The sequence below is a fragment of the Crinia signifera genome, chromosome 1, assembly GCF_055691185.1.
Source record: "Crinia signifera chromosome 1, ASM5569118v1, whole genome shotgun sequence".
NCBI classification, from domain to species: domain Eukaryota; kingdom Metazoa; phylum Chordata; class Amphibia; order Anura; family Myobatrachidae; genus Crinia; species Crinia signifera.
Window position 1 is genome coordinate 452,923,556 of NC_139217.1, and position 20,498 is coordinate 452,944,053.

The following is a 20,498-nucleotide window of genomic DNA, read 5'->3' on the forward strand; positions in this document are numbered from 1 at the left end:
TTTTACACAGCATTTTTTGGCACTCAAAGGGTTTAAAGTCTTGTGAAAAAAAAATAAAAAAAACAGAACACACCAAAACCCAAAAACAGCCATAGAAATGCGTGAGGAACTTACGCAGTTTTCCCCTCGCTGTCCAGTTTGGTGGCCAGCACTCCTTTCTTCCCCAGAAGACCTGACACTTTGTCCGTTTCTCCATGTTCCACGGCTTGCAGCAGGCGCTCGTCATTCTTGTTCCACTCGTTCGTCTGCGCAAGAAAAGTGAACGCGTTAACGGTTGCAGTACAATTCTCTTACGCCGTATTAGGAGGTGAAAATACCTGTGAACCCATACAGATCCCAAGAACAAAGTGCAAATCTGTCATTAGAAAATCCATGGGAGAACTGGTCGGTAGCTGGGGCGCTCTCTGTGCATACGGACGGCCTGACCTTCGCTTACATACATTTACTGGACATACATAATGCAATGGGGGATAGTGCAGCACGTTAAGTGGGAGAAACAAGCTACAACCTGCTATATAGGTCTTCTGAGCTATGGCTGGAATTTTCTGACAGGGACAGCTGCCCATTAGATAGAAGTCTAAAGTGAATCGCTTTATCTGTTCCGAGGAAACTCCAAGGCAATTGGTATGTTACCTGAAATAGCAGATCCACGCCAAGTATACAGAACAATAATGGGAAAGGAAACTATTGGATCCGTATCACTGATAATTTAATCATGTGCAGCAGTAGCCATACACGGCATATTGACATTCGAAATATGGCTGGTATGTGCAATAGTGTATTGCAGGTATCGAGGTAAGGTAGAGCTGGCTAGTTGTGGAACTACAAGTCTCAGCATGCTCTGTCAGGGGCACGGAATGCAAATTTGAACATTCAAGACTATGGAGGACATGTGCAGGCTCAGTTTACGAATGGACGCGGCGACTGGTATAGTTGGCGGCCCGTTCGCACAGAGCAGTGTGGGTGGGGGGATGGCGGACACAGGTCGTGCCCATTAAAACACCCAGCTGGGCGTTCCCATGGAAATTCGGCAATGACGAATGCCGAAGGCTGGCAACTGATGTCAGCTGCCTGGCCTCTTCCTGTACAAGGGAGCCGCAGATCTGAGTCAGTGACCAGCAAATTATTTCTGTGTGCGGATCTTCGTACGGGACGCGTTTGGTTCGCTCGCAAAAGCTGCAAAATTCGCAGCTGTGCGAGCCAACCAGAATGACCTCCGATATCGCAGTAGCGGTTTGCTAAGAATGATGCCTGTATGTGGCCCCTAGCTTACTGTCTGTTGTCAGTTAAGGTTTCATTTCCCGGTGGTCCTGTTGTTACTGCTCCCGTGCAGTAGTCAGTTCACACACATTTGCTGAGACGCTGTATTGCTTTGGTTCTCTGTATGAACATATGGAAAACACAGGATTGAGGTTCCACGAACAGAGGGGGGTGGCGGTAACGTTGGAATGTGCACTCAATCGCCCATATGGAACATTTTACTTGTTTCTATAAAAAAAAAAAAAAATACCAGGACTTTTACAGTAATAAAAGTATTGTTGTCATATTGGCTGGTATATTTTGTTGCTGCAGGATACCTGAATTATACATGCAGAAGTTCATTAGGACTTGTGATACATAACCAGATTGAGGGGGGGAGGACGGACACTGGGCAAACTGTACCTCGGGCCCCCCTTTGCCAGGGGGCCCTCGGCTGGTGTGTGCTGATATCACTAACTGTCCCTCTTGTGCAGCAGCAGGACCAGGTAGTCAGAATTTAAGCAGAAGTGCAGGTTTCATGAGCTGGAACTGGGGAACGGATCATGGGCTTGATTCTGGTTCACTCGTAAAAGCAAATATTCTCTCTAATGGACAAAACCATGCAGCACTGCGGGGGGCAGATGTAACATGTGCAGAGAGTTAGATTTGGGTGAATTATTTTGTTTCTGTGCAAGGTAAATACTGACTGTTGTATTTGTAAACTGCAATACAGATATCAGTTTGAAGTACAAACCCCACCCAAATCTAACTCTCTGCACATGTAATGTAATGCACCCTGACGACCTTACCCATGTCAACCTAATGACCCTGTTGACCTAGTCATGTCGACCATAATGCTGTTGACCTAACGATCCATACCTGCTGAGGTCATGGGTTAAATTCCCACCATGACACTAATTGTGTGGAGTTTGTATAATCTCCCCGTGCTTGTGCGGGTTTCCACTTGGTGCTCAGGTTTCCTCACACAATTCAAAAATATACAGGTGGATTAATGGACTTCCAATTTAAAAAAAAAAAAAACCCACCAGGAATGTGTGTACATTGGGACATACTGTAATGTTCTCTGTAAAACGTGTCAGTATTGTGTGCGTTAGACAAATAACTGGTAATAATAATAAAAATACCGCTCCAAGCCCTTCCATGGAGTACTGCCATTTCTGAATGCGCACAAGACTGGATACCACCCTCTGCCCTGTATAGTGGAGGCTTTGTTGAGGCGTTTTACACAAATTAAGCCACTGTGGCACAACTCTGCTTCAATGCCACAAATGCATGGCCCCGCCTCTCCCTGAATTTCCCACTGGAACCACCCCAGTGTCCCCAGTTGCACATCAAAAGTGCCCAAAGCGGTCAAGCCTATGACAGATTCCTATAAAGAGTCTCCTTTAAACGACAGAATGAATAGATCACGTGGAGACCACCTTTGAAAGGTCACATTGGTTTTTTCCTCCTTAACCAGTAGCTCACGATAAATTTGCTAAAAACCAGAACATCTTTACAACATCTGCATCTAAAATGAAAAAGAGTACATCTATATTTATCTTTTACAGTTCAAAAAGCGTGTCTGGTGCGGTGTACGCCAATAAAAGTCTAAGCTATTTTGCATTGAGAAACTGTATGCAAATGACTTCCAGGTTTCTTGCTGCAGAGTTTATTTAAGGTGAGTTATAACATGGGTACAGAACTTCAAAGGCTGGGAAAGACCAGAATTAAAGATGGCTGTAATTACTCATTAGGCACGGCTACTGTACATACCTGTGGCAGGACTGCTTGGATACTATATACCATACTTAGTATAACTATGCCAGTTTGGATAATTAACAGCATTACAGAGGTCAATGTGCATTCTAAGAACCGGAGAGTTTAAGGAAAAATGGGATAAATATAAATAACCGGCGGTCAGGATGCCGGTGTTCTAATATCAATGCCGGCATCCCGATGGAGGGAATCCAGACAAGGATTAGGAAAGTATAATTACCCTCCCCTGCCCACTCTAATTCTCTGATCTAGGAGGCTAACCCTAACCCTCTCTTTGCCGCAGCCTGAGCCTAACCACCTGCTCCACAGCCTAACCCTAATCTTCCCACAGGCTAACCCTAACCTTCATCTCCCTGCAGCCTAACCCTCCCTTCCCACAGGCTAACCATAACCCTCCCTTCCCACAGGTTACCCTAACATTCCTCTCCCTGCAACCTAAACCTCCCTTCCCACAGCCTTACCCTAACCTTATTCTCCCTGCAGCCTAACCCTAACCGTCCTCTCCCTGCAGCCTAACCCTAACCTTCCTCTCCCTGCAGCCTAACCCTAACCGTCCTCTCCCTGCAGCCTAACCCTAACCTTCCTCTCCCTGCAGCCTAACCCTAACCTTCCCTTACCCACAGCCTAAACCTAACCTTCCTCTTCCTGCAGCCTAACCCTAACCTTCCACTCTCTGCAGCCTAACCTTCCTTTCACCAAAGCCTAAACCTAACCTTCCTCTCCCTGCAGCCTAACCCATCCTTCCCACAGCCTAACCCTAACCTTCCACTCCTTGCAACCTAACCTTCCCTTGCCCACAGCCTAACCCTCCCTTCCCCACAGCCTAAACCTAATCCTCCCTTCCCACAGCTTAACCCTAACCTTCCACTCCCTGCAGCCCAACCCTAAATCCCCCAACTAGTGCCTAAACCTTACCCTCCCTTCCAATAGCCTAACTCTACCCTTCCTCTTCCTGCAGCCCAACCATAAATCCCCCAACTAGTGCCTAAACCTTACCCTCCCTTCCAATAGCCTAACCCTACCCTTCCTCTTCCTGCAGCCCAACCATAAATCCCCCAACTAGTGCCTAAACCTTACCCTCCATTCCCAGACCACCTGCTAGCAAGCTCCACATTCTTACCGATCAGGAACCCGGCTCTCTGTATTCCCGCATCGGGATCCTGAATATCGGAATATTGAACGCTGGCATGTTAATTGCATCCCGGAAAACCATGTTACTGCTACTTTCCCTAGAACAAAAATTTCTCTCTCTCTAATACTACCTATTGCGTACATCAAGGCAGCCTAAGGGTTACAATTACTGGATGCTGGATGACGCTCCAACAGTTGGGATTCCAATTTTCGTTTCTTCATCAACGGACTCCTAGCTGCTAAATGCCCGACAGTCAGGATCCCAACTGTCAGGGGCTATTTTCCCACAACCCTCATAGAGGGAGAATAGAACAGGTGGCAAGCACATTGTTGGACTACTGACAGTCTGGATTCCAATGGAGAAACTACCGTCGGAATCCCAACCGTCGGAGACGCATACCACACCCAAAGTAACTAAAATGGGAGTTCTATTGAAGATGGGATGTTGACTATAGCAACCAATCAGATTGTACTCCTTATTTATTTATCACATTTTAGAAGAGAATAGATACAATCTGGTTGCTTTGGGCAACATCCCATCTTTAATTACAGATGAAACTGGAGTCTACCAAGTATGTTTTAATCATAAATTTAAAAAAAATAATAGTTCCATGCCATTTTGCTGGAGGTAACGGAAGCCCTTGGGCTGCAGGTGACGGAGGCACCGCACTCCCTTGGGCTGAAGGTGATGAAGGCACACCACGCCCTTGGACTGGAGGTGACGGAGGCACCGCACGCCCCTCGGCCTGGAGGTGACGGAGGCACCGCACACCCTTGAGCTGGAGGTAACTGAGGCACTGTGCGGCCTAGGGCTGTAGGTAACAGAGGCACTCTGCGCCCTTCGGCTGGAGGTAACTGAGGCACTGTGCGCCCTTGGGCTGGAGGTAACTGAGGCACCGCACCCCCTTAGGCTGGAGGTAACAGAGGCACCACGTGGCCTTGGGCTGGAGGTAACAGAGGCACCGCATGCCCTTGGGCTGGAGGTAACAGAGGCACCGCATGCCCTTGGGCTGGAGGTAACTGAGGCACTGCACGCCCTTGGGCTGGAGGTAACGGAGGCACCCCACACCCTTGGGCTGGAGGTAACGGAGGCACCGCGTGGCCTTGGGCTGGAGGTAACTGAGGCACTGTGCGCCCTTGGGCTGGAGGTAATTGAGGCACCACGTGCCCTTAAGCTGGAGTTAACAGAGGCACCGCGTGGCTTTGGGCTGGAGGTAACAGAGACACTGCACGCCCTTGGGCTGGAAGTAACAAAGGCACTGTGTGCTAGTGGGCTGGAGGTAACGGAGGCACCGCAGGCCCTTGGGCTGGAGGTAGCAGAGGCACCTTGGGCTGGAGGTAACTGAGCCACTGCACACCCTTGGGCTGGAGGTAACTGAGGCACTGCACACCCCCTTGGACTGGAGGTAACGGAGGCACTGGCTGGATAAGTGGAAATAATTTTTTACCTAACGTTCTGTCAGTCTTGCATGTAAACTTTACCCCTGTGACCCCTCAGCTTCTCATTGATGATACCTGTCTAGTCCTTAAATATTTGGCATTCTTCACATAAATGTGTGGCTTTATCTCCTAGTTCACAACTGCAAACAAGGCCTGAATAATAATTAATAGTCACCACACAGGGAAAACACTTAGATAAGGGCGGAGTAGAACATTCCATGGCAGTGATTACCGGCTCCGGAGGTGGGCAGCTGCGACACAGCCCTGCGATTCCAGACATGCAGGTCACATTAATAAATAACTGGACTGTACGGTATTACCATTGGGCAGCTGAAATACTGCAGAGTAAGAGGACAGTAATGGATTGTTTACCTGGAATATTTGACACCAAGTTTAGTATTTCACCCTGAGAACAGAGAACAGCACAGGGGACACTATTATATGGTCTGGGTAGGAGAGGTGTTATAAGAGCCCAGGCTTACTAGGAACAGAAGATACACCTTGCTTTAAGTTTGGAAAGCTCCAAACGTTTCGCTGGGGAAGATTGAAAAAGATACTGTATGAAGTTCCGACCAATCAGCTTCTGTCATTTGTCAAACACAAGGTGTAGACTGACAGAAGCCACCTCCAAAGTTGAATACAGTTCTGCTACTGTGTCAAATAAAATGAAAATGTATTAAAAATAAAAAAAAAAATACCCAGAAACCCATTATACCGTACCATGTGTTTGGGCTTTTAAAAACCGAAACATCAAAAATTGCCGTAAAGCAATAACTTGCCAGAAAGCTTATGTGCACATACTGTATCTATTTTTTTTTTACATGATCTATATTAACTAGTCTTAAGGCCTTTCCGACGGACGGGCGAAAGTTTATGCTTATGCAATACTCAAACGTTTTGTAAAGTGAAAGTGTTTTTCATTTAATGGACCCTTATAGGCCATCCCGGTCCGCCGCCAGCCCTTCCTCTCCCCCTATTCAACTGGTCAGGGGCGAACAGTGAACATTGAATACAGCGAATATCATTTTCGGTGAAAAAATTCACGGTTTCGCTGAAAAACAGCCCAGTTCACTGAAAAAAACAGTGAATCAAGAGCATTGAATACTGACCAATGCATGAAAACAACAGAAATAGCATGGACCCTTATAAACAGCCCCCGTAAGGGATCGTCCCGCTAAACCCATCTTCGTACTCAGATTGTCCCTGGTGTGCAAAGTTTGAAGACGATTAGTTAAAGCGTTATCATTAGTTATCGTTATAAAGAGTTATTATGGAACAACACGCACACACACACACACACACACATCGTTCACATGTCCACAGCCTAGCGAACAGGTAAACGCCGCCCAACCGAACGCCCTCCCCCCGTCACGCGAATCACCATGTGTACACTTACACATCCCCTCGCATGTGCCTGCATAAGTAAAAAAAATCAGTCGCCGACCATCGAATGGAGGTGGCCAAAAAGGGGACGCCAATAAAATGCTGGGCGTTCCTCTGCTGCCGGTCCCTGATCCCCCTTTCCTCCCCTGCCCATGCCAACAGCCCTAAAGGGTTTGCAGAACCCTTTGCAGAATCATCGTTACTGACAGACCAGTCAGTCAAAAAGAAGGGATGACCATCAGTTGGTGAAACCATCGATGGACATCCATTGCATAGTTGGCTGCCATCAACGCCAAATGGCTATATATAGTCATTGATGGGACCTATCAATGACAACCACACCACACCGATGGTCATCCCTACCCCAAAGACGGTAAGATGCGAGCAAGGCCCTCTCTCTATTATTAACCAGTCTAATTTTATCTCTTTTTATTTGTTCCGCCTCACCAAAACAGGCTTAGACTTCCCTAAAGTCCCAATTTGTCCCTTATTTACCAATGTCACCTTTACATGCAATTACCATTGATTATAGCTAAATATTAATTAAATAGACCATAAGAGTACTTTTTACACAAATACGTTCTTATCGTAGAAGAAAAACATCCTCATTTTAAAAGGTTTCTATGAAAAATCTTCTGGGTTGGACATAATTGGCGACTGACTCCTGAATAAATCCCAGAGGAGTCCCAATATCCAGTGACCGGTGGCAACCTCAGCCACCCCGTCCCATATGCCAGGATATTATGTTCAGGCTTAGCCGCACTTTAATGATCACCATCATACTAACTGTGTAGCATAATGTACATTCCTCGGTCTCTGGAGTATTACAGGGCCAGTAATGAGTCTTTCTCAGTCATAGACTGCGATTGTGAATCATCAGTAACATGTGCAGCAATGGGAGGGGAGGTAAATGGGAAGGAAATCTTTGGGGATCCATAATTCACGAGCAGGGAGTTCTCTGGTGGCGTCCAAGTTATGAGATGCAGCTAAGGGAAGACGAGAGACGCCAAACATTAGAGTTCAGATGTAGGCCACGTTTAACGTGTTCTGAGCTACGCGCTACTTCATGGATTGTTCCCCTATTAGAAGTAATGTTATGGTCTGATAAAGCATAAACTGCTCTCCGCTAAAACAATGCAGTAGATTTACTAACGCTTTTAAGGGGTCAATTCAAATAGACACAACATAGTTGTGTCAGCAAGTAAGTGAGGCATTATGATGCACTTACAGTACTGACTGACTTACATTTTGCAGCAGTGGCGGCACACGAGCGCATCCGAATATGTGGCATGGTTTCACATAAAGGGGCGTGTCTTCTTGGGGGAATTTCCAGATAACCTCACTCTATAGAATCTTCCAGCACTGCTGCCTCCTTTTCAGTGACAGGAGCTCTGTAGGTTAATGCCACACTGCAGCACCAGGCTCCTATCTCTGAGGGTGACCCCAAAATGCCAACTTCTCCACAGAAAGGGGGGAAGCTCTTAAACAGGCCCGATGTCAATATTGTGAATTGTTAACAAACAACTTCTGTTGTGGTTAGGTTCAGGCTGTATATAGGACACAGATAGACATAGGGTAAGTAAAGCCATCTATGCAAAGCAGCATAGTCAACCTGCCGACATTGTGAAGGCCTATCGACATTCTGGGAATGATGAAATGATGTCAATGTTGTCATATAACGTGCTAACATTCGGACAATAAAATCACCCATGAAGGATGGTCAACTTTCTCTTCTGCAGCGATAACTCCCAGGTGGGTGGATGACGCATTCTACCTTCCCCGGGATTAAAGACTCCAAATCCTCCTTTGTTCAGAATTGTGTGGGCCTATTTTGTGCAGTGGGCCTGGGACTACTGACCCGTTATTCTCATGACAGCGTATTGGAGAATGTTGGCATACTTGGTACTTCTCATCTTATAACATAGCACCTCGGAATATTGACCCCTTCACTGGTAATCCCGAGAATTTTCCAGGCTATGCCTTAATGCCCAAGCTGGCAAGCCCGGAAAATTCTCGGGATTACCAGTGATTAGCGAAGGGCAGAGCTGCTGAGTTCATCACTGAACTCAGGAAGCTTCAGCGCTGCCCGGCTCCCTCCCCTCCGCCGCACCCCCGGCTCACCTTATGACAAGCCAGGTCGCAGCATGCAGGGACGGGGAGCCGGGGTGCAGGGCCGGGCAGCAGCTGATTGACAGTTCAGCGGCGCTGCCCGGACCCAGGGAGGCAGTGGTGTTTTTTTTTTAGGGGAGCACTTCCCATACAAAACTCACCCAGTGGGGAGCGCTCCCAAAAAAAGAAAAGAAAAACACAACTGAAGGGGTTAATGCAATAGGGACTTTAGTAATAAAATTGGGGGTTATACTTGTGCACTTAGCCTCGTTCGTATGTTGAGCCGTATAATATACCCTACACCAGCCGTTTCCAACATGCAACCCTCTAGCTGCTGCGGAACTACACATCCCAGCATGCCCTGCTACAATTTTGCCGTTAGGGCATGCAAAAACCGTGGCAGGGCATGCTGTGATGTGTAGTTCCACAACAGCTGGGGAGGGGGGGGGTTGCATGTTGGATACCCTTGCCCTATACCGAACTAGGCGAACATGCACTGGATTTATGTTCGGAGTGACAAGAACAGAATAATGTTAACCTTGTAAGTTTCAATCAGACAGAGAGTAAACTCTGCATGGAGGACGTTCGCACCGGACACAACCTCATCAGCAATCTGCTATGGAAGAGATGACTCAACCAAATGGCCGGGATCCATTTAGATCTGGATTCTTGTAATGTTGAATTATGATGTAATGTAGCTGACTCCCAGGAGGAGGAGGGATGGTTTGGATAGAACTGACAGACTCGACTGTAGTCCATCTGGCAGGCAATTAAAGGACAGAATTGTAATACTAACTAAACAGCCCAATATTCAAGACGTATTGGGAACGTATCCTTACTTGACTTTACATAGTCAATAAACCATTGTGAGTGGAAGACGATGGTTAAGGAAGAATTCCAGCCATCGCGTGATATAATACATTTCAAAAGAACTGTCGACATCAATTATTTTAGTTGTAAACGAAATTCTGTAATTGTGAACTCGTTTATGACACACGTTATGGATAATATGCTCCTAAATCTGGCCGCGGGATCGGTCGGGGGCTTTACACCATCCTCTGTATTCAGTAGCCGAACGTTGACATCCTGGGGAGAGCTTCAGGTCACTGAGCCCTGAGCTAATATGAAGAGGCATCTTGCAGACATGGATACACACAGCCCACATTCCGTACAGAATTCAGCTGCTGTTAGTACAGGAATCAGCTGGAGGTTCCGTTATACACCTGAACCCAGTGGCATAACTACTGTAAGGCAGCCCCAGCTGCCGCTTGGTGGAGCAAGCCACAGTGGGGTCTATGTGGGCACCAGCACCCACTGGACACACTGACATGCTGCTGCCTGCCACTGCCCACTGACTGAGCACCGGAGGTGAGTCAGCCGCAGCGTGGGTGCGGCCATGGCAGAGACGACAAATCCCTCCCACTGATTCAATTGACTGTACAAAGAGCCGGCTATTGGCTACTGTGTACAGGATGGGTGAGCGAATGAGAGAGTGGCATAATCCAGTAAGAGATGACAATTAGTAATAAAAGTATGAGAGTGATTGAAATTTTTTTTTTTTTTCTTTAAGATACAGAGAATGTGCCCACTGTTTTGGATCTTAGAGATGCATCCAGAATGCCAGCAATGGATAATGCTGTGCACTCCCGTACACAAGGGGTCAATTTGTTTCAGGAACCTCTTCAGGTCTAGAGCTGAAGGAAATACTTGATTGGTTTATGGATATTCTGCCTCTTTTTAATATGCAAATGAGAATCAACATATTTCTATTACGGTCCATACACATTGGGGGATTTTGCTCAGTGTGTATAGACAACGACGATTTTCAGCCTTCTGAGCGATTTTCCCTGCGCCGGATGACTTTCCATAGCAGGACGCTTTTGGAAAGGCATCCACCGTAGTACCAGCAGATGAGCGGCCAGGCCAGCGAGGATGCGGCTGCACATCAACGCTCACCGCTCATTCGCTGCCCAGTACCCCCTGGACGGCTGTTGATGGTCAAAATACCGACAAGCATTGGCAGACAGTCATAATGCCGATATGTTTAAAATGGCGACATTCATTATACCGACATGGTCAAAAAAGTCGACACGGACAAAAGTCTGCCATATAAAATGTTTGGTTTCTGTGTCGACACTGGTTAACATGGACACTATCAGTGTACCGCGTTCACCATGCTCCAGGCACAGTGCACGGCACACTATTATAATCCAACTCTTTGCCCACTTGGAACGTGATGAGTCTGTTTCAAGAAAAATAAATCATGAAAAAAGCATGTTGACATGTTTTAATTTTGACCATGTCGGCAGTTTGAACGTTTCGGTCTTTTGACTGCATCCCATATATGGTTAGTGTTAATGCTACAGTAACTTGATATGTAAAGAAACACTTTGGCCCAAATGTGATAGGCTGCGATTGGTGGGAGCAGGGCCCTCTATCCTCATGGGCTTTTCTTAGATCTAGATATAGATCTCTCTGCCACCCTAAGAATTGCTTCCGTGTCCTGTCCCCTGATGCAAATGTCTGGATTTATGTCCTAATTTGTTATTTTAATGTATTGTCAGGTGCTGCAGAACTCTTTTAGCGCCATATCAGTAAACAAGAAGAACAATAATAATAATAATAATAATAATAATAATGTGATTGCAGAAAGATAACAACTAGTTTCTGAAACTAACTGGAGCTTTACATTCTGTGATTATACCGCAAGAATCGCACCGGGTGCGGCCTATCGCGGCGGATCACATTTTGCTTTCTAGGTTCAGTTACGCCGATTTATACCAACAGATATTTCTGAATCCCACAAACCGCATTACACAATACGTGGTCTTCCTAAAATTATTAAAAAGGGGGGATTTGGCCAGCATGTTGATTAGCACAATGTCGACATTCAAAATACAGCAGCAAATGTTTCCATTAAAATATCTGTATTACACAAGGAGACGCGCTTATCCAGCGCGCCAGAGCGATAGGTCTCGGCGAACCTTCCACCGAGAAGGGGGCACGCGGTTGTCTGACAAGCTTGCGATTCTCGTTATTTTTTAGGGGTATAACACATCACATCATGAGGGAGTCAGGTACTTTATTTCTGCAGAACAAAGCCCAGGGGGTAAATTTACTAAGGTGTCAGTTTATAGAAGTGAGAAATGTTGAACACAGCTAGAGGCCATTAATCTAGCACCTTCTAGAGCAGCAGTTCCCAGCTTTTTTCTCTGTCGTACCCCTTGATTAGGCTTTTCATTTACGAGTACTCCCTCCTCTCAATGTTTACAGTACTTACAGGTGCAATAGAAGTGAGCGGTATGTGTGTCCTTATATTAGGGAGTAGTGTGCGGTGGGGAACTGGACCCCTCTCTGCCTGGCCGCTGGCTGTGTACGGTCTCTGGGTTCCCACTAATGCCTGCAGGATTAATGCCGCCGCTTCCTCCACCCGTGTCAGTGCAGCGCAGATGATCTCTGATGTCTGAGGGCAGCGCGGGTAGCTCTCAGTGGGTTGCTGGTCAGGCAAAGCACAAAGAGATGCTGCCGACGGAACTGGAAGTGACGCAACGTGGTTCATCTCCACGGCAACAGGATACTTCTTCTTCTTCCGCCATTACCAATATTATTTTGAAGTACCCCCAACCGGTCTGCAGAGTACCCCCAGGTTGAGAACCACTGTTCTAGAGCATAATAGAATCACTCACTCCTAAAATCTCATACTTTAGTAAATTTACCCCCGGGAGTTAATAGGCGATGCATCTTAAACAAAATAAAACACTACTACTGGCACTTAACTTTTTGGGACCCATTTCGGTTGACATCACTGGCTTTTTAAAAATAGAAACATAGAATTTGACGGCAGATAAGAACCACTTGGCCCATCTAGTCTGCCCCTTTTTAAACATGTTACCTCAAACCATATTTGATAATTTTTTTTGTAAGGATATCAATATGCCTATCCCAAGCATGTTTAAATTGTACTACGGTATTTTCCTCTCTACCACCTCTGATGGGAGGCTATTCCATCTACTACTCTTTCTGTGAAGTAATTCTTCCTCAAATGTCCCCTGAATCTTTCTCCCTCTAGTGTCAGTGCATGTCCTCGTGTTCTGCTGCTTCTCTTCCTGTGAAGAATGTCTCCTAATGGGCCCTACACACATAGCGATGTATGCAGGGCTACCTAGCTATGCTAGGTCGGGCTGTGCTGCGCCGCTATCGCATAGCACACAGAGCTGACAGCATACACACAGAGCAAGCTGTCAGCTCTGTGTGCTAAGCGAGCAGACAGCGCCAGTGTTCTCCGGTGGGAAAACCCTGCCGATGCCGAGATTGATGGACACTGTCCATCAATCTCGGCCAGCGATAAAGACGCGCGGGGACGTGCACTGCTGCCGATATAGCCCCCACACATACACCGATGTGAGGGCATTTGCTAAGCGACTTTGCCAAACTAAGCAAAATCGCTTAGAAAATGCCTTAATATCGGCATGTGTGTAGGCCGTATAACTCATAGATTGTACTCCTGCTGTAGAATCTAATGAAATAAATAACCACATCCTGACTTAATGAAAGAACTACTGCAGGGATAAATAAATGCTCTGTCTGAGAGGCTGCCCAGTAAGTTAACCCAGTTCTGGAGGCTTTCAGACACAGAAGCACACAAGGATCAGGCGATTTCTCCCCATAATAAAATGTAGCTAAAAAGTCATCCCATAAAAAGTCTATAGCTCAAAGCAACATCATTCAGAGTGATGTAACGTAGAGAAGCCCCACCCTCCTAAGCTTTAATAACAAGTTTACTTACTGTGAAAAAGAATATACAATAAAACTATATAATCTGGTTTACAAAGACCTGCACAGTGTATGTATAAATACAAGGGAGTTTCCATCCTTAGGATTACTGGATATCCTCCCCTCATTTCCGAAAGCCATGCTGCAGACAATACACACGTTTCCTGAGCGCTCCACTACTTGGCTGAGCGCTCTCTGCATATTTTCTCTGGTTGCTGCTAACCCACAATCTATTTCCAGCGCCAAACTCTCTTCACTCTTCACATTTTGTAACACCCACATGGATAAACACTTAAGACCCTACTCCAAGGGTCCAAGACCAGCGCCCGCTGAAGAACACAGTGCTGCAAGGACTTGGTATCAATTCGTAGCATTTAATGGGAAAAAGATCTAATTTTAACTTTTGAAACAGAATATTTCAGAAAACTTCCCAACATCTACTTCTCGCTAATAACTTCCCCAGCCATGTTTTCTCAGATGCCTACCAACAGCTTAGCTCCACACGGGTTAACCACGCACTATGTCAGAATGTAGAGAGAAATGTTTTACATGTAAATTATTCCCATCGCCTCGGATACAACCGAATTGATCCTGGCAACAAGACTGTTCTACCAATATTACACATAGGGAACAAATTTTACTTTAGACATTTATATATACTTATTAGTTTTCAGTCTAGCACCCTGCACCCATCCAAACCCTTGAAGTTCCTCTTTCCTGCCTGGGATGTCACTATGGCCCTTATTCTGATCGGTGCGGATATATCCGCGTGCGTTCGGCCCGCCGATGTTTTGTGTCTGCGCATGTGCAGAGGCGTCTCTGCGCATGTGCGAGCGGGGCGTACGGCCAAATCCCGCATGATCTGTGAACACTCCGAACAGGGGGTGGAGAGGGGCGTGAAGGGCTATTTGGGCTCATTACCATATGCATACGCCCCGCGTTTCATGGGCGTTCCCATGCAAACGCTGGGCGTACATATGGTAATGCAGTCGTGACGCACGTGTAGGGGGCGGACATATGACATCGCCGGATGTCAGCTGCCCGCCCAGATCCCTGCTTTTGCACGGAAACATGTCCGTGTGGTCTGAGGTTGCGGGAGCTGGTGGAGCACTCGGTCCTGCATTCGATGGTCTGCGACCATCGAATGATGGGGGAGGTTCCCTTAGATGGAGGAGGCGTATTCCGTGAAAAATACACGTGCGGTCCGTTCGGCCAGCTTCTTACCGCATACGGACGGAGTTGGCGATCCGTATGGAAGGCGGGGTTTCGCACGCACGGTCCTGGCCGCATATTCGGCTCCGGCCGCACCGATCAGAATAAGGGCCTATGTGTTCTGGTGCTCCTACCACATTTTGGTCTGTATATCAATGCAGAGTATAGACCAGAGTGTGCTAGAAGCAACAGAACAGATAGCCTGTTGTAGACGAAGGGTTGCCTGTTTCAGACAAATGTAATGCAGGCAGCATTGAAAGCCCCAATACTAATGCTTGTGCCTGAAGACAGGTGGATACTCGTATTAGCATACAGTAAGGAAGTATACTGTATATTTAAAAAAAAAAAAATCATGTGAAGTCTCTGCGACCATCGAATGATTTTTCGCCAATGCACCCGCATTCTAGGGGATGTGTAAGCGTGCGGGGATTCACACGGCGGAAGGGGGCGGAAGTTCACCTGCTCGCTAGGCTTCTCTGAATCAGGCCATAGGTGCTATGCAATCAGCTTCGGTAAATTGACAGGCTGTGTTTGAAAAATGAGAGAAGCTGATTGGGTGGTACTTTATTCCTTCACTGACTTTGGACCAATCACGGTTCTGTGCAGGAGGAGACACAACACTGTACAGCTAATAATAGCACTGGCTGAGAGATACGGTTTCCCGGTAAGTGCATCTCCACTTCTTCTTCCTGTACCACTTCTCCTGTATGTTACAGACCAAAAGTCCCACACCAAAATGTTCCCCAGAACTCGCTTATTACGCCCCTCGGATAATGCATTATGAAGCGCACTGTAGTGAGACTGGAACACAGTTGTGTGCCTTTCCCAGGAACTCTGACAGAAGAGAATTATGCGGCTATTGGTTTAATCTAATGTTGGCGGCTTTGAAAAGGAAACTATATACATTTCTTTCCCTTTTTAAAACAATTTAAGATAATCCAGTCATTTATTTCCTGACAGGAAAGGTCTGTTCTCTTATCAGCTTCCTCCAAGGCTACAGCCTGCACTTATTCAGGAGCTTATTAGAAGCTGGACTTCCAGAGAGAAGCCGGGAGGGGGGAACTTAAAAAAAAAGCACTAAAAGAACAAAAACAAGACATCACAGTACAAAACTGCACGAATATAGGTTATAAAATAAAACAGTACTGCTGTAACTGCGTACAGGGTGAGTATCCCTTATGCAAAATGCTCAGCACCACGAGCAATTTGGATATGGAACTTTTCCGGTTTTTGGACATTTTTTTTTTTTAACATGCTTACCTGGTCCCCTGGTGGTGCCCCAGCATACATGGCGGCCTTCAGGATCCTCTTCAGCGGTCCCAGGCGTGCATTGCTTGAGTTTGCAGGCGTGCCCGCGCACTTGAGCAATGTACCCCTGGGACCGGAGATGCCGCTGAAGAGGATCCTGAAGCCCGCCGGGGATGGGGTAAGTATGAAACTGGTTTGGAAAGGTGCAAATGCCAGCAAGGATGGAGACAGCATATTCGTTCTCCTTTTACCTGTGGTCAGCAGAGTCAGTACCGCCAAAGCCAGAGGTGCTTAATCGTATTGAGCAGCGATCATTGCAAATAACGCTTTGATAATGAACGAAAACAGGAATTCGGGGAAAGGTGACAATCATATGGATTTCGTTTGATGGAATGTTGGCACTTTGACCCCTGATTACCATCACACGGGAGAGAGAACTCGCGCTAGGTTCTGTTTCCTGCTATTGTGGTCTCACCGCTTCTACTTCCCTAGAACACTGTCATTACTCCCAGGCTCCCACTCATTGCAGGAAACACTCAGACATCTTCCAACTAAGGGGTTCATTCAGCTCTGCAATTCAGCAAGATTTGATAGGCAACCATTGATAGACTGTGCATGTCTCTGGGCCGCAACACAAACTTCAGCAAATTTTATATTCGCAAGTCGGTTGCAGTTTGACTGACAGGAAGTGGCCATTTGCGGGTGGTGACGGGCGGTTTCTGGGAGTGTCAGGGAAGAAGCAGGCGTGCCCAGGTGTTTTCAGGTTAGGTACAGGACGTCGCCTGGTTCTATCGCACTGGCAGAGTAGGTTCTGGGCTACGCACAGACTGCACACACTGGGAATAAATGTATGTATTTATAAAATATTTTGCCAGTAAGAAAGATGATGTTGGAACGCCAGCCTCAATATTGTAAAATTATTCAGAACAGCCCTTAAAAATAAATGTGGAGGATTGCAGGCAGATAATCAATTACCATGTGAGGTCCATCAATTGCTCTTCATCCCCCACAGACGGAACACAAATGGCCTAGGATACTGTGCGTGCCTGGGGCCTTGTCCGACCTCCACACATGTCCCTGACATCATTTTCTGGCATCATTTGTCTATCCCCTCCCCAGTCACACTGTATCCTCTACTTTTACATTACATCCTCAACATTCAGAGCAGAAATGAGACGTAATACATTGTGCTTATACCAGGGCTTGACAAATTTTTTTAAAATCTAGGAGCCAGCATGAAAGTGTAGGAGCCAGACAAACTAAAAATAGGGGCAGTGCGCGCCGAAGGCGTGGATATTTTTTTTACAATGCAATGCCTATTACACATGTCACACACCCATTACATGTTATTCCACATGCCATAATGCCCATTACACATTCTACAAAACACCGGCATGCCCATTACATATAATACCACATGCTGTAACGCTTAGTACATATAATGTCACATAAGTGCCGCTTACCTACATGCTCATTGCTACAGGTTGCATGCTTGATGCCAGGGCAAACATGCCCTTGTGCCCAGGGGTAAACATGCCCTTGTGCCCAGGGGTAAACATGCCCTTGTGCCCAGGGGTAAACATGCCCTTGTGCCCAGGGGTAAACATGCCCTTGTGCCCAGGGGTAAACATGCCCTTGTGCCCAGGGGTAAACATGCCCTTGGGCCCAGGGGTAAACATGCCCTTGGGCCCAGGGGTAAACATGCCCTTGGGCCCAGGGGTAAACATGCCCTTGGGCCCAGGGGTAAACATGCCCTTGGGCCCAGGGGTAAACATGCCCAGGGGTAAACATGCCCTTGGGCCCAGGGGTAAATATGACCTTTTGCCCGGGGTTGCATGCTGGAATCCGGGCTTGTCCAGCAGCAAGAAGCGGTGGTGCCCCGGAGAGCAGAGGTGCGGCTGCCAGTAGAGGTCTGGAAGCGGGGCTGGGGGAAAGACCCCTGTTAGTGGTAGTAGCGCGGTCTCCCTCGCTGATCCACACAGCGGGAGAATCGGGAGGCGTAGCGCTCTGCGGGGACTCGGTGCCCGGCGCAGGATGACGCACTGCAGGGAAGGAAGGTCAGAGGTCTCAGCCTCAGACCTCCCTGATTGGATGAGGCAGCGGCGGCGCTGGGTACTTCTATTGGCTGCGGCAGGAGTCAGGACCAAGTATTTTAAAACTGTGTTCTGCTGCCGCTGCTGCGAACACGGGGAGGGGGGTGTGGATCAGGGACCGCGCTCGCGCTGCTGCTGGCCTGACAGGACGGGGGAGGGGGGTGGTCGGGCTGCCGACGACCAGATTCTGCTTCCTCCCTCCCTGCTAAAAATCTAGTCGCCAGGAAGCAGAATCTGGTCGCCGTGGCGACCTGGCGCCCGGTATTTGTCGAGCCCTGGCTTATACTATATCAGACATGAAGATACTTCTGTATTTTTCACTATGCAGAAAAGAACCCATCATTTACACTGCACAGCAATTTTACCGTGACCTATAAAACATTATCGATTGACGGTCATGTCATCTACTAATGTGAGGTCATAAAGGGGTTTTATTGTAGCTGGAGAGGAGGGAATGCCAGCATGAACCAAGATCCACGAGAGAAAACCTCTTTTTGATATTGCAATTAGCTCAGGCCATCAACTATTGATGGTTTAACAGCCATCGATGGTCGGAAGCTATTGGCAAGCAGACCCACCATCGATTATATACTAATGGTGTTTGAAAACGATTGTAAAACAGAAATGGATTTTGTGCCACCCTACGGCTCATGTGCAAAACACAAACCATTGTTCACTTGCGATCTATGATTCTGTCAGAAGGGTTCAAACCATCGAAGGCACGTGTCACCAGTGCTTAAACCTTTGAGTGCCTAGTGATTTTGTCACAATAGGTGTTAAAATTAGCAAGCAAACATTTTTATTCATCATAATGACCTGTAATGTTTACCTTATATAGGAAATCTAATCTTTTTTACACACCATTTTTTACTTGAATTTATATAACAAATATGAGGGACGCTGGGTTTTCTAGCGCATATTTGAACATCTCTCACAGAGATGTGGGCACTTGTTGTGATTATCCCAACTGTGCTGCTGACTTAATGGACTTTCCCTGTGATACCTACCTGAGCCCATATACAGCCACACAGATGCAACAAGAGTTAGAAGAGTTAGCAACCAATGAAATACCAGCTTTCATTTCATAGAATGCAATAGATAACTGATAGCTGGAATCTAAATGTGTTGCAATGGGCTAAAACCCCCTTTCTCTACCGTCCAATGGCACAGTTTTTCATTAACTGACTAGTGGAGGGAGATAGAGGGGAGGAGCCAGTGCACCCACACTGAAAGCTTTAATGTGCCTGTCTCTCCTGCGGAGGATCTCTATCCCCATAGTATAACCCAGTATCCCATATGGACTACGAGAAAAGGATTTACCGGTAGGTACCCAAAATCCTATTTACTTGTCCTCCTTGATACATTTCACTCCTATGTCATACTTCATGACTGATTTGTGTGCGAGTCATTCCAATCTATTGCAGATTAAAGTGTACTTGTCACCTACATGCAGTGCAAGCAGCCACTACGGGGACCAGACAACCGCCAGCACGGAGCTGGTGCAAAATCCAGATCCTGCGGAGTGGCACTGGGCCAGATGTACTAAGCTTCAAAAGTGATAAAATGGAGGGTGATAAACAACCAACCAATCAGCTCCTGTCTGACATTTTTTCAAACACAGCATGTGACATGGCAGGTAGGAGCTGATTGGCTGGCCATCCTCTGAGGTGGTGTATGGATGGAGAAGCCTATCCTAATTATTTAGGACTCAAAATGAGCGAGTTTCTGGAATGGGGGGAAAGTACTATTTTAATAAAAGTACAGCTATAGATTTAAAGATGTAGTACACAGAGGTTTCCATCCTTGCTCATCGTAGCGTACAAAACCTTGCGACATCCAATCAGCTTCAACATATCATTTTATAGAATGTATTTGATAAATGTCAAAGCTGATTGGTTGGTATGGGCATCTTCTGTACTTCTCTTTAGCTGGCTTAATACATCTCCCCCAATGTCTGTTTCTCCAAGGTGATAGTCGTATTGTCGACCACACTTAGGTCGACAGTCATTAGGTCAACACCATTGGGTCAACAGGTGTGAAGGTCGACAGGTGTCTAGGTCGACATAGGTGAAGGTCGACAGGTGGCAAGGT

General features: G+C 46.8%; 1 protein-coding gene across 2 annotated transcripts in view; it reads right to left on the reverse strand.

Annotated features, from left to right (window-relative positions):
• Positions 1–20,498, reverse strand: part of RAI14 (retinoic acid induced 14) — a 138,526-nt gene that overhangs the window by 60,336 nt on the left and 57,692 nt on the right. For both annotated transcript variants that reach the window (XM_083154994.1, XM_083154992.1), the window contains exon 3: positions 115–245. In XM_083154994.1, coding sequence (XP_083011120.1) covers positions 115–245 — 131 coding nt within the window. The remainder of the gene's footprint in view (positions 1–114; positions 246–20,498) is intronic.